We start from the raw sequence: 15822 nt of genomic DNA, 5'->3' as shown, positions 1-15822 counted from the left end.
TATTTATATTAAAAGTTTGAGAATACTCCAAATTTCAGTTAGGGTAGGCTGGATATAATTCAAGAGTGGTAGGACTAGAAAATATTGGATTTAATAAATGGAAACCTAATAAATTGTATTATATCCTATCTAGAGAGAAACTGTGAGTAGAAGGACAGTTAGCCTAAAACCAAATAAAACTGACTTTAAACACTTAAGAGTCAGGAGTTGTTTATCCTGGAAAGAAATAGTCAATCTCCTCAACAGAAATACTATCTCCAGAGAAAGACATCACCTAGGAGGAATGGGATGATCAGGCTTTACCATGGCCTAGATGAAAGATTTCTCAGTGTCCTTTCCTATAATTCTAGTATTTCAAAATTTTTCTATTGATTAATTTGGCTCCCACATATACTAATAGCAGAAAGATGTTTTTATTGCCAGATATGATCATTTTAGCCACCAGAAAGAATTATTTCTATATAAAATAATAAGTTGACCTTCTAGTTTATATATGAATCTCTTCCAAGCTTAGTTAGCATTAATTTGATGGACTCTGGGACTTAAAGGTAAATTTCTAGACAAAGATAGTTTTGATTGTGATATGCACCAAAGTAGAGTTACCCACTGAGAGTTTGGGGTACCAGCAGTATTCTATAAAAACACACCTCCTTTCTTGCTGTCCCTTAAAATTACAACAAAGAAAGCAATCATGCTCTAAATATATGATCACTAGAGAAATAATTAGAGTATATAAAGGATCCTATTGTGTAGAATTTGGCACCCTTATGAATGAAATGAATTTGTAAACTACCTTGTTCTTTTCTCATTTGTCCAAAGCTTTTAAGTAGTCAGTTTTTACCTTCTTGTAATGTTTGACTCAACCAATGATAGATCCTCAATAAGACTGACTCATCTCTGACACAGTTAATATAGTGAAGTAGAAGAGAGTTGTTTAGAACTGAGCCCATCTGGGAAGGCAGCTGCAAAGACAGAACAATTAGTCAACTATAAGTAAATGAAACGTGGGTCAGAAAAAAAAGTGGGTCAGAGTAACAAGGAAATTACCATATAGGAATATATATATATATATATATATATATATAAAGGCCATGAAGATCAAAATGGAATATGTAAATGAGCACATGGTCCAGTCACATACCTCTAAGCAATGGATGTTCTGTAAAAGTTGAGGGAAGCTATGAAGCTTTACTAGTGGAAATGATCCACTGTTGCTGAGGCAATCAGAAAGGCTCATCTCTTTTTTCCCACATTCTTTACTGTAGCTACTGGGGTTTAGCACTGGTATAATTGAGTGAGAATTCCATTTCTAAAGAAGAAAAACAAAAAAACAATCTATCAATGGACTGAACAGACTATAAAATAAAGATGCAAAAGTAGTTAAGGTAATTCAATTAATGGAGTCTGAATGTGTTCTGTATAGAATCCCAGGTAACTAAAATGTATTTAAATATCTGTAATTTCATCCAACATTTAAATGGCTATTACTTAGATTTAATAAAAGAAGTCCATATAAGTCATTTGGGATTTTAGATACTTACTCTTTTTATAGAACGGACATTAGCTGAACCTAACATCAGTTTCGGAGGTGATGGAGAAGATCTCTGGTTTCTTTGCCTCACAGAAATCAGAGCTGTCTTCCACAGATTCTCTGAATTCTTAAAGTAGATCTATAAATTTGGATATAAATACATGAGGGTAGGTACCCATAAGTCAGAACAACATAAAGTCTAAAACTCTTCATTAATTGAAAGTACATCAATTATGAAATATTTTGCATCCATCCAAATCCAATTAACGTTTTCTTTCAGATCGGGAATCTATTAAATACATCAAATAGAATCAAAATGAAGTGTCAATCCCTATAAAAAACTTTCCCCAAACAGAACTATAACACCACTTCTTAAAACAGTATTCTGTAAACACGCTGCAGATCAATTCTATAAATTAATTCTACCAAAAATGACATTTCAATCTTAGTATGTCTTATCTGCTTAATCTCTTACCTTCTTCCTTATAGGCAAAGACACAGAAATCAAAGTAGGAACAAAGAACTTATACAGTGACAACAAAGCCTGAAGATGGGGCTGCATTCCCTAAAATAAAATAAGAGTTTTCAATTTACAGTTCTGTACTCAATAAGAAACTGGAAAAAGAAATACTAAGAAGAAAAAAAATCAATGATAAAATAAGCTGACACTAAACATATTCAGACGCTAATTTCACTATGTAATATAGCTACAGGAAACTGCTATGGAAAATCAGGACTGAATAATCTAACACATAAATTACCCATCATGAAACAACATTCTCCAACCTGTGTTCTTCTCTTTTATGACCTTTTTTCCTATTTTGTCTCTTGTCATTCCTTTCTTTTCTTCCTATTTTATCCTCTCTGCCCATGCTTTAGACTTGCCAGTCATATTTGCTTAGCATGGCTTACTCTCACTGAGCACACTCAAAGAAAGTGTTTACGCATCCTTAATTTTGATATCAAGGACGGAGGACAGAAAGGGAAGCCAAGAAAACAGAGCAAGGGAAATATTACAATTGGTATGTAGTAGGTCAAGCAGCATGGTATAAATAACTAAAACAAGTCTTAAAACAGTAATTTCACAATGAAAGAAGTCAGTGCTGCTAGATACCTGTATTTGATATATCTGGCTATAAAGAGAAATCATACTGCTAAAATGAACTCCAAGGAAAGAATCAAACTGCTTTATTACATTAACATTTTGTTGAATCAAATACTGTACAAAATAAGGAAGACAACAAGTTGGGTTTAGAAATAGAACATTCCTATTTTACCATAGCATCCTGAAATTAAATGTATAACAAAATCAAAATAACCATGGGTAGTTATATTGAAACTATCTTCTGACATCTGCATACTCATTATCAATGAGTATTAGAGTTTATGCTTTGACTTAAAGGTGTGTTTTGATAGAACAGTAGTAGTGCCTTTAATACGTATTGCTAACTCAACCTTTTTTCAAAAAGTTCAGGCTCTTTTTAAGGGAGACTTCCATTTAAACATGGCATAGTGATCATATGTCTAATTCTGAGTCCTCTCAAAGCTCCACTAAAAAGATAGTAAAGGAATGAATGAAAAAGGGATAAAGCACAAGTTCAAAGAGTGAGGAGACAACAGCAAGTGAGAGACCTCAACAAGATTGCGGAACCTAGAATGAAGATGGGAAAACAGTAACCAATTTAGCAAAACAGAGAAAATGAAACCTAAGATAGCAACAGAAAAAGCCTCAAAAGAAGCAGACTTATGGTACAGAACTCCCTAAAAGGCTCAGTAATATGAAGTACAAGATAATTCTGAAAAGTGAGGGTATCAGAGGCAGAAAAGAAGATTAGTTGAAAGTCTACATAAGCTAACCCAAATTCCTTTATTATACTGGCAAAACATTATAGTTTTACTCTCTAAAGATTAAGCTAGACTCAGAAACATCAAGCACAGCTGAGGGAAGGTATCATGACCCTTCCCTACTCCTTTCCATTGCTTAGGTCCCAGAGTGCTAGTAGCCAAGCTTAAACCCTCTGGACAAGAAACAGTAGAATTCCTGGTTAGGGGAAAGTAACAGTTATCTGGGGCTCCCCAGTGAAACATCAAGATCCTACAATGAATAAGTCCTGTTTACACATACACAATTTTCAAATCACCACTTTAGTGTGTTACTATTAATTATGGACAAAGAAGGTTTACCAAGCATTTGAGAGAAGCCTCTATCATGAAAGAGAAACAAAATTAAAGGAACTCTGAGGAAACAGAGTTAAACCTGGTAACAGAAACAATCTTAGAATTTTTTTCATTAGGAGCTGCTACAACAGCACATGGTACATACAGAGGCTTGTGCCTGGTAGAGGAAAAATCCCAGCAATGATTCTCACAAGCCCTAGGAAGACACCTCACTCTACCTTCCTGATCCAAAGACTGTTTTTGACAGGGCCCAGTATATGGGAAATAACAATATGTCTGTTCCACTGCCCACCACCAGAAAAGCAATTTCTGTGTTTTTGTTTCCTTCACAGATTGAGAGGTAAGGGGCATAGATGGTGTATTATTCAGCCAAAGGGGTGCTGATGTAAAATACCAGAAATCTGCTGGGTATTATAAAGGCTATTTATTTGGGGTAGGAGCTTACAGTTACCAGGCCATAAAGCATAAGTTACTTCCCTCACCAAGGTCTATTTCCACATATTCGAGCAGGATGGCTGCTGACATCCGTGAGGGTTCAGACTTTCTGGGTTCCTCTGGGCTCAGCTCCTCTGCCTCCTCCACAAGGTCAGCTGTAGACTATCAGGCAAATGGCTCTGTCTCTTTTCCTGGGGCTCCAGCTTAAGACTTCAACATCAAACTCCAACATCAAAACTCCAACATCAGAAAACCCTTAACTCTGTTCTTTGCCATGCCTTTTATCTGTGAGTTTCCACCCACCAAGGGGTGGAGACTCAACAGCCTAATCATAACTCAATCATGCCTGGGTACAGATCAGATTACAAGCATAATCCAATATTTCTTTTCGGAATTCATCAATTATATCAAACTGCTACAGATGGGTATACATGAGATCTATCTTTTGCAGGCATTAGAAATTCACACAGCCAATATATCGGCTTACACATGCCAACTATAACTGTTACCATTATGCATATTCGGTTAAATTTGAGTACAGCTATGCCTTCTTGGTTAGATATCGTTGAACTGTGACCAAAATCCAGCTAATCAAAACAATGCTATGAATGCATCTTTATAAATAGTTGCTAGCTGATAATGGGATAATTTAGTAATAGACATATAGGATATTAATAATGAAGCCACGCATTTAATGTCTGGGTTTAAAATTTTTATATGTTTACTAAATCATTTTTTTAAACTTGAACATATACTGTTGTTTCAGGTAATACAAATCAGCAACAATTTTCTTATTCCATTGAAATGTTTTGATGGAAAATATCTCCTGTATTATGTACACATTTTCCACAATTTCTATTAAAGGGAAATAAAATTTAATTCTTAAATTCTTTAAATCTTAGTTCTTAAAACTTATCATTAATATCCTCAGAGGGCTAAGAGAAGATAGTGCATCCATGGAACCAAAATAGGAGGCTATAAAACAATAACAATCACAAACAAGACAGAGTGTAGCTATAGATAGATACAGAACTAGACAGATATTTTATAGATACAGATATAGATTGTAGTATACAATGGAATACTACCTTACAATAAAAAATATTATTGATATACTCAACAAGAATAAATCCCAAAAACATTGTTAATTGAAAGAAGCCAGAAACTAAAGAGTACATTCTATATGATTCCACTTATATGAAGTCCAGGAACAGGCAAGAAATTAAAGAACTAAAGGTAAAAGGCAAAACTATAAAACTCTTAGAAGAAAACACAAGGAAACATTTAAAAAGACAACTCACAGAATGGGAATGTAAAATTGATGCCTACATGCAAAACAGTTTGGCAGTTACTCAAAAAGTTAAACACAGAATTACATATGATGCAGCAATTCCACTCATAGATACATGCTCAAGAGAAATGAAAACATATGCCCACCAAAAAAGCGTGTACATGAATGTACATAGAAGCATTATTCACAATAGCCAAAAAGCAAAAACAGGAGGCGAACTTGGCCCAGTGGTTAGGGCGTCCGTATACCACATGGGAGGCCCGCAGTTCAAACCCCGGGCCTCAACCCGTGTGGAGCTGGCCCATGCGCAGTGCTGATGTACACAAGGAGTGCCATGCCACGCAGGGGTGTCCCCCGTGTAGGGGAGCCCCACGCACAAGGAGTGTGCCCCATAAGGAGAGCCGCCCAGCGCAAAAGAAAGTGCAGCCTGCCCAGGAATGGTGCCGCACACACAGAGAGCTGACACGAGATGACGCAACAAAAAGAAACACAGATTCCCGTGCCACTGACAAGAGAAGCGGACTAAGAAGACGCAGCAAATAGACAGAGAACAGACAACCGGAGTGGGGGTGGAGGGGAAGGGGAGAGAAATAAATAAATAAATCTTTTTAAAAAAAGGCAAAAACAATCCCAATGTCCACTGAATGAATAAACAAAATGTATATCCACACAATGGAATATTATTCATCCATAAAAAGGAATGGAGTAATGATATATACTATGACATGTATGAACCTTGAAAACATTAACCTAAGTGAAAGTCAGACACAAAAAGCCACATATTGTATGATTCCATTTTTATGGAATCCATAAGAGGTAAATCCCATAAGACAGAAAATAGATCAGTGGATACCAGGGTTTGGGGAAGGGGGGAAAGTAAAGTGGTTGCTAATGGGAAAGTGGTTTCTTTTAGGGTGATAAAAATATTCCAGAATTAGATAGTGGCAATGGTTATGCAACTTTGTACATGTACTAAAAACCACTGAATTTTGCACATTAAAAAAGGGTGGATTTTATGATATGTGAATTACATATCAATAAAAAATTGTATGAGAAAAGAAGTCAACAGGACAACACAATTGAAAAAAATGAAAAAGCAGCATAAGCATTTTATTCTAAATATGGAGGTGAAACTACTAAAAGTTGAAAGAAGGGCAGGGCAGGGTTATGCTGCTTTTCATTAAACCTTATAGAACATTTGATTTTTTATCTATATGCTTGTATTACCTTAATAAAATTTAAATTGCTTTAAATGGAGCATACTTATTTACTCAAAAATTATTTATTAAGTACCAATTAATGAGTCATACATTGTGTGACCTGAGACAAGTTACTTAGTCTCTTGGCTCCTCAGTTCATCAATAAAATAGGAATAATTACAGTACCTGCCTCATAAAGCTGTTAGGAGCATTAAAAGGAGACAATGCATATAAAGCACCTGGAACAGTGTTTGGCACATAGGAAGCACTAAAATAATAGAAATTTTTATTAGGGATACAAAGATAAGACAAAGTCCTGCCCTCAAGATGTTTACACATATAAACAAATGAGTACTTTATTATAGGTACAATGATAGATATATATAGGGTGCACTATGGGAAAGAATGTTAAACCTGAAAGTTAAATAAAGCAGTCATAAAGTATATAATTCTTGAACTCAGTAAGTAGGAGTTCACTCAGAAAATGAAGTATAAAAATGTATCGGAGCTCACTCTTAACTAGAGAGTCAGTGTGAGCAAAGGCACAGGAGTTTCAAACAGCCTGCTATAACTAAGAAACTATATGTTAGTTCAGTAAGCCTAGGAGAGTTCTCAGAGTGAAGTCCCCAGACCAGCAACGTCAGTATTATTTGGGAAATCGTTAAAAAATGCAAATCATCAGTATCACCCCAAATCTACTGAATTAGAAACACTGGAGGTAGAGCTCAGCAATCTGTTAAAATAGGCCCACTGAGTGATCTAAGGCATAGCTTTTTTTTTTCAAGACTTATTTATTTCTCCACACACACCTCCACCTCCATTCCCCCCATTGTCTGCTCTCTGTGTCCATTCGCTGTATGTTCTTCTGGGTCTGCCTGTATTCTCATTAGGCAGCTCCGGGAACCGATCCTGGGACCTTCCAGAGTGGGGGAGAGGCAATTACTCTCTTGTGCCACTGCATCTCCCTGTTCTGCTACGTCTTCTTATTCTCTCTCCTCTGTGTCTCATTACATCATTTTGCTGTGCCATCTCTCCAAGTCGGTCGGCACTCCTGCCTGGAGTGGTTTTCCTGTGCTGGGTGGTATTCCCACACAAGGTGGCACTCCTACACGTGGCCACACTCCTGTGTGGGGCTGGCACTCCACGTGGGCCAGCTTGCCCTCACCAAGAGGCCCTGGGCATCAAAACCTGGACCTCCTACATGGTAGAGGGTGCTCAATTGGTTGAGCCACATCCATTTCCCTAAGGCATAGCTTAATGTTTTGAGAACCAGTTGTCTGTGGAATGAGCAGGAAAGGAGAAAAAGGGAAGCCTCAGAGGCTTATGTGGAGTGAGATAAAGCTGGCACAATAGAGCCTAGAACGGCTACTTCTCATACTATCTTTAGCATAGGCATAACATAACCAGCTTTAAGGTTTAAGACAAGAGCCCTGGCAGCAGTGTGAAGAGACTGGAAAGATGTAAGAACAGCATAGCAGAAAGATCAGTTGGGGCTGGCAGCAGTAATCCAAGGAAGAGATGATGATGATGACCCCAGACTAAGGGGAATGAAGAAAAAGAGATTGATTTAATATTTAAAATGCATAATAGGCAAGATTTGATAACTGATTGGATATGAAGGGTGTGGGAGGAAGATGGTAATGCCAGAGAGAAAACTGAAAGTGCAAAATGAGTGCCTGAGCCAACACTGAGGTAATGAGGAAGGATACGACGGATGAATTTGAGTGATATATTTTGGAGATGGTACTGAAAAGATTTGAGAACCAAATGGATGTTGTGGATATGAGAAGGAAGGCATTGAGAAAGACTCCTGGGGTTTTCAGCTTACGTGATAACCAAGATAGGAAAACATAAGAAAAAGCACTAAAGGGAGGGGAAAAAAAGATTATAAATTCAGTTTGGGACATGTAAAGTTTGAAATATCTATGGAATAACCAGGTTAAAGTACATGGGAGATCAAGAAAGAGTGCGGCAAAATCTATAGCACTGAGGCATCAGCATACAGGCAAAATAAAAGCCATGGAGTAGAGAGATCACTCAAGAACAGCATTTACCAAAAAGGGCTAAGTGATGACCTCATACTGGAGAAGTACAAATGTGTATGTGTGTTTGTGTTCCTCAGTAAATTTGAATGCCTTTAGGTAGGTCATGCAGGCTTCAGCTAGGCACAGGAACTATTATTTCCTATTGTTTTATACCCGAAGTTTCACAGACTTTTGTCACTGGGAGATATTGTGGAAATAACAATGTGAGACAGCTTTAAGGATAAGAGGTAATGGTCAGAAAATATTATACCAAACTTTAAGTATAAAGAAGAAAATGTCTTGAAATGATTTCCTAGGTCATATCAACAACAAAAAAAAACATTTCTTACCACTCCCTAACACTTATTGTTCAAGCCATACCAAACCAGTTCCCTAAACAGTTTTTGCTGATTCAGATTTGCCCATCTTTATATATGCAGCTCCCTCTGCCAGAAATGCTGTTTTCTCCCTTCTTTGCCTCATTAAATCCCATTCACACTTCAAAATTTCTCTCAAGTACCAGCACTCCTTCAGGAAGCTTTTCTTGAGCCCAAGTCTGATTTTGACTTTGTATTTTGTTGACTGAACCAACCCTACCCCCTGCTGACAGTAAGTTCCTTAAAGACAAGTGACTCATTTGCTTTTGTATCCCCAATGTCTTGTTCAGTACCTAGCAAATGATACAAAGGCCAGTCTTAAGTCTTTTCAATACTCACCATCTTAACCTGAAGATCAAGAAGTTTTCTCACACGAAATGGTTTGACTAGAAAAGGTAAAGAAAAAGGTACTATGTATTTGGTTCAAACTAAAAAGAAACAAGTTATACCTAACCCCCAAGTAGTTCATGTAGCTTCTTCTTACAAAAAAACAGGAATATAAAAACCCTGTTCAGTTAACCATTAAGTGAATGCTCTTACAGAAAAGTACTAAAAAGCAATTTCCCAAAACAAGTACTGTCATGTACTAATGCTAATTATTAACATTATAAAGGCCAAAACAAAAGCTAATGCCACAGAGAAAATTAATACAACTGAAATGAAAATACTCACCATTTTCTTTTTTGGTAATTAAATATAACAAATGGCAGACATAAGGGCACTGTTAAAATATAAAATTTAAAAAGAGGAATGACAATATGTCTGAACAAAGAGCAAAAACACATTTTCCTCAAGTGTCAATCTTACAATGATTAAGAAAAAATTAATTCAGAACTTCATTGAATAGTTTGACAAAGCATTTCATTTTCATACTAAATAATGGTAATTAAAAAGTTTTCACTATTCCAAAGAAAATGTACAAACGGCAAACAAACACATGAAAAGATGCTCAACATTATTAGTCATTAAAGAAATGCAAATCAAAACCATGAGATACCACTTCACGTCTGCTAAGATGGCCATTATTTAAACAAAAAAAAAAAAAAAAAGAAAACAGAAAACTATTGGTGAGGATACAGAAAAATTGCAACCCTTGGACATTGTTGGTAGGAATGTAAAATGGTACAAATATAACAAAATGCAATACATGATCCTGGACTGGATCTAATAATGGAGGGAAAAAAAGGACAGTATTGGGACATATGAAAAAACTGGAATATAGATAGTAAGCTTTATATCAATGCTAAATTGCTTGAACCTGATAACTGTACTTAAGGTGGTTATATAAGTGTACATCCTTGATCTTAGGAAATGTAAGGAAAGTACTAGTGTACAACAGCAAGATGTATATAACCTACTCTTAAATGTTTAGGAAATAGATGGAGGGGAAGGGAGTGAAGGGAAGGGAGGAGAGGGGAAGGGAGGGGAGGGAGGGAAGCAATGTGGCAAAATGGTAAAAGTTGGTGAATCTGTATATTTGATTGGGAGGATATGTAGGAGTACTTTGTATGGAATTTGAATTATTTTTACAACTTTCCTGTAAGTTTGAAATTATTTCAAATTAAAAGTTAGAAACATGTCAGACAAAGAATTACCATATGACCTGGCAATCCCTTTCTAAGGATATACCCTAAAGAATTGAGAAGAGGGACTCAAACAGACACTTGTACGCCAAAGTTCATAACAACATTATTCATAATAGGCAAAAGGTAGAAACAACCGTCCATCAAGCAATGAATGGATAAAATGTGGAATACACATACAATGGAATATTATTCAACAGTAAAAAGAAATGAAGTTCTGATGCATGCTACAACATGGATGAACATTAAAAATATGCTGAGTGAAATAAAGGACACAAAAGGACAAATATTGTATGATTCCACTTATATGAAATATCTAGAATAATCAAATTCATAGAGACAAAATGTAGATTAGAGTTTACCAGAGGCTGGGAAGAAAGGGGAATAGGAAATTATTGCTAAATGCGTACAGAGTTTCTGTTTGGGGTGATATTAAAAAAAAGAGTTTTGGTGATAAACACCGGTGATGACTGTACAACACTGTGAATGTAATTAATGCAAATGAACTGTACACTTAAAAATTGGTAAAATGGTTAGGAAACTACAAGTACAGGAGAGGATGTACAGAAATAGAAACACTGCTTCGCTGTTGGTGGGAGTATAAAATAGTGCAGCTTCTGTGGAAGACAGTGTATCAGTTCCTCAGGAAACTAAATATAGAACTGCCATATGATCTGGCAATCCCACCACTAGGAATATATTCAGAAGAGCTGAAAGCAAGGACACAAACAGATATTTGCACACAGAAGGTCGCAGTGGCATTATTCACAACTGCAAAAAGATGGAAACAATCTAAGTGTCTGTGAACCAATGAATGGATAAACAAGATGTGGTATATACATACGATGGAATACTATCCAGCTGTTAAGAAGAAATCAATTGAGGAAGCACAAAACAACATGGAGGAACCTTGAGGACATTATGTTGAGTGAAATAAGTCAGATACGAAATGACGAATATTGTATGGTCTCAAGGATATGAACTAAATACAATGAGTAGACTTATGGAGTTGGACTATGAAGTGTAGGTTAGTGGGAGACGGAATGTGGGCTGAGAAAGAAGAGATGATGCTGGATGTACATAGAATGCTTAATAAGTTCAACTGTAAATATGTGGTAACGGACAGACTTGATGGTAACAAATTATAATGAGTTTAACAAACACTGTGATTGGGGCTGAAATGAGTAGTCCAGGGAGATTAATGTTATTTGGAAGACAGCTGGAGGATAATATAGGAAATATAAATCAGTGATTTTGGTGATAGAGGAGGACTGTGGTTAATAATATAAATACAGAATGTTTTTCTACTACAAGGTGTTAAGAATGTGATGATACATGGGAAATACATAACTAATGTAATTTAGAAACTACAGTTTATAATTATATTGTAATGTTTTGTAGAAAAAAGCAAATACAGTTCTATATTAATGCTAAAGGTAAAAAAAGAATATCAGGTTTGGTTTTGTGGGATATGAATATGATTAAGCATTTTTTCACTTAATATTTTTCCTGAATAAGGAAACCTTAACTATGTTATTTAACCTATGTTCATCTGTATATTCTTCTGAATACTGGAGGAACAATTGAGTTTGTTGGAACTGGATGAAATAAAAGTACCTGGGCAGGACATTTCAGGAGTAATGTTTCCATAACTTGTTGAGCTGCCTTTTGTCAGTTATTTTATTTTTGAATTTGAAATAGTTTTAATTTAAAGAAAAAAAATGGGTAAAATGGGAAACTGTGTGTGTTTGTGTATATACATATTAACACACACACACATATTACCACCATTAAAATAAAAAACAAAACAAAAAACAAAAGAACAATAGCTTTAATTGCCATCCCGTTAAGCAAATTTTAAGATGTTTTGGGGATATAAAAATACTTTATATAATTGGGAAAACAAAATAAGATTTGCCCATAATCCTATTTAATAAAAATTCATGTATTCCCTTCCAGTATTAGACCATATTTATTAAGACATGCACTTAAAATTTCTAGCCTGATTTTCCACTTAAAAGCATATTCCCTTATTGTTTGATCTTCAAAACTATCATGTTCAATGATGTTTAATATTCCAGTCTGTGGATACACCATAATTTAATCCAATACTTAGTCCTCAGTTTGGCAAATACAAAGCACTCAATAAATTTGTTAAATTGATATACCATTTCATTTTAAGGGCCTTTTTGTTGAGGTCTTATCCTACATCAGGGTTGGAAAACTACAGCCCACATGATTTTGTAAATAAATTTTTATCAGAAGACAGTCTTGCCCATTCATTTATATATATTGTCCATACCTATATTCTCACTACAAAAGGAGATGTGAGTAGTTTTGACCAACTGTATGACCCCCAAAGCCTATAAAATATTTACTACTTGGCCCTTTACAGAAAAAGTTTGCCAACACCTTTCTAGAAGAAAACAGGAGAATATATTCATGACTATGGAATGGTAGTTTTTTTCTTCTATAAAGGAAAAAATGATAGCCACAAAACAAGGCAAAAAAGAAATAATGAACAATAAATTAAAGCTCATTAAAATAAGAACATCTGTTTGTCAAACAAGGAAATAATTCTCTATAAGATAAATAGGTAAATTACAACCTATGGGCCAAATCCAAACTCTCTCTTAATATTGTAAATAAAGTTTTATTGGAACACAGAAAAACCCATCCATTTATGCTGCTTTTGTACTACAACAGCACAGCTGAATAGCTGTCTCAGGGACAGTCGGGCCCTCAAGACTAAAATATTTACTATCTACCCTTCAAGAAAAAAATGGCCAATGACTGCTCTAGATGATAGGAAACTGGAAAGTAAATTATTTAATGGCATTATAGAAAGCAATAAAGGCAAAGACTTTCTTTAAACAAATTCGTATTTTGGTAGTCATGAATTGAAAATTTAAATTCTAAAGTACAGAATTCTGTATTATCACTTATACTTAGAAATGGGTTCGGAAAGACTCGACATACTTTTTAAGAAGCATGAATTTAGATACAGGATTTTTTTAAGGGAAAGCTACATATTATGATCAAGTCTGCCATATTCTGCACAAAACAAAGTAACTTTCAGTAGAAATCTCATTAGCTCACACCCTTAGAATATGAATCATTAGCAACAATATTCTAAATGCTAAGTATGAAACGAGTCACACAAGCCTTTGCCTTAGGCTGAGCATTATAGGAAATCTGACATTCTCTTTAATTATACCTAGAAAGGAAAAACTCATTTGTATTCTACCACAATTATCTCTCTCTGGCAAATATTTAACTACCACCTTGGAGTCACTAAAGAGTCAGGCTCCCACCAAACACATAAAAATGACTTTTCTACTTTTAAAACTTAGGCTTCCTGTTCCTTGATCTAGGGTGATATTTACATGTTTTCAGTTTGTGGAAATTAAATGAGCCTTTCCCTAATGATACAGGCAATTTTTTGTACATATATACTTCAATAAATATTTTTAAAAACAAAATTAAAAAGATCAAGATAGAAAGGAAAAGGAGTCTTTCCTCTTGTCAAGTTGAGCAAGAAACTCTAGTCAGCACCATAAAGAATACTCAAGTAGATTGCTATTTATTCGTCACTTAGGAGTTGCTCTTGTTCATCATTCCTTCATTCATGAAACAAATACTTACTGAGCAATAAATAAAACAGACAAAAAGTTCTGCCTTCATGAAGTTTACATTCTCTGTGCAGTGAATTGTTACAAAATACCAAGGTTATGAAAGGCTCAGTCTCTGCCCAGAACTACTCAGTATATTGAGCTAAGGGAAAGACAGAGAAAAGCATGGTTTCTTATTTTCCACTGTTTAAAGTCTGCTAAGAAACTACGATAAGGTGGGTGGTGGCAGTTTGGCAGTGGGCAGGGTGATGGTGGTGCAGCGGTATGAGGGGAGTTGACAGTACTGGAGTGTGAGTATGAGTATGAGCAGGGTTTGGGGGATAGGTTAGGCCATCACTGGAGCTGGGGGAGGACTAGAAGGAACAGGTGAACTCTGGGGAGAATGAGGACTATGGTTGAGAATACAATTGCGGGAGTGTTCTTTCAATATCTACGGCAGGAGAGGGTCACTGGTGCAGGGTGTCAGTAGTGGGCGGATAAGTGGGGAAGGACGCACCCGGGGCATGCCTCTGTGGAATATGAATGTGTTCATGTGATCATAGGGTGTTCTCTCAATGGGTGGAGACCCACACAATAAACAACAAAATATTAAACTCCCATCCTGGGGAGTCTTGCTATGTTCTCAAACAGTGTCAAGAATCTCTAGAGTACACAGGGTGGTGCCTAATAAAACGAAAAGAGACCAATACACTAAGTTTTCAATATTAATCAAGTACCTATGAACCTTATTTTTGTAAAATTGAAATTTAGCATAATAATAACTACTGCCTAAGAATTACCTCCTGAAAATCACCTTGTTACTCAAATGTAGCCTCTCTCTAAGCCAAATTCAGCAAATAAACTCACTACCTTCCCTCTGGCATGGGACATGACTTCCAGGGATGAGTCTCCCTGGCACCAAGAGATTAATACCAATCGCCAACCAGCAAGGCATCTGGAAAAATACCTTGTCTAAAAGCAGGAAATATTAAATACAAGTGTTTTTATGGCTAAGAGACTTCAAAGTGAGTCGCGAAGTCATTTCAAAGGTTACACATATGCACCTCAGGCGGATCTCACTAACCGCCAAAGTAAGTCCAAACAGGGGTGCTCCTGAGGGCTCTAGAGACATCTGTACACTATAAGCAAGGCACACAACCCCATGAAATGAGCACTCCATCGGTGGACCTTTCCTTGGAATATATGATAATCTATTTCCTCAATGTAACAGAGTTAGACTTATTTATAATTTCCCTCTTTTATTTGAACCTATAATTAGCACTATACACATTAAATATATGTCCCAGAGACTTAAATCTTCGATCTGTACATACGCTGTACGCTGGTTGAGTCCTGAATCTCAGCAGAGTTGCAGCCAACACTTACTCTCCGGTTCATCAGACTTGTCCAGGAGAACCAAAAAAATGAATGATGATAGTTTTTAAGATATAAAAGAGAAGGTTCAAAACGTGAGCAGTGAAAAGAAGTCAGTAAAGAATGACAAAGTAGATTTGGAAAAGTATATATATATACACATAATTTGTAGGAATAAAAAGCAAAAACAAAATCTCAAGGGACACACTTAATATGAGA

General features: G+C 35.9%; 1 protein-coding gene across 2 annotated transcripts in view; it reads right to left on the bottom strand.

Annotated features, from left to right (window-relative positions):
• CENPI (centromere protein I) overlaps nucleotides 1-15822 on the bottom strand; it is a 104794-nt gene that overhangs the window by 63413 nt on the left and 25559 nt on the right. For both annotated transcript variants that reach the window (XM_004447571.4, XM_012525384.3), the window contains 6 exons: nucleotides 9708-9756; nucleotides 9375-9421; nucleotides 2007-2096; nucleotides 1542-1670; nucleotides 1142-1309; nucleotides 842-962 (listed from right to left, as the gene is read on the bottom strand). In XM_004447571.4, the coding sequence (XP_004447628.2) occupies nucleotides 842-962; nucleotides 1142-1309; nucleotides 1542-1670; nucleotides 2007-2096; nucleotides 9375-9421; nucleotides 9708-9756 (604 nt within the window). The remainder of the gene's footprint in view (nucleotides 1-841; nucleotides 963-1141; nucleotides 1310-1541; nucleotides 1671-2006; nucleotides 2097-9374; nucleotides 9422-9707; nucleotides 9757-15822) is intronic.

The sequence above is a fragment of the Dasypus novemcinctus genome, chromosome X (assembly GCF_030445035.2).
Source record: "Dasypus novemcinctus isolate mDasNov1 chromosome X, mDasNov1.1.hap2, whole genome shotgun sequence".
In the NCBI taxonomy this organism is placed as follows: domain Eukaryota; kingdom Metazoa; phylum Chordata; class Mammalia; order Cingulata; family Dasypodidae; genus Dasypus; species Dasypus novemcinctus.
The sequence above is the reverse complement of the archived record's forward strand: the minus strand, read 5'-3'. Positions and strand labels throughout refer to the sequence as shown.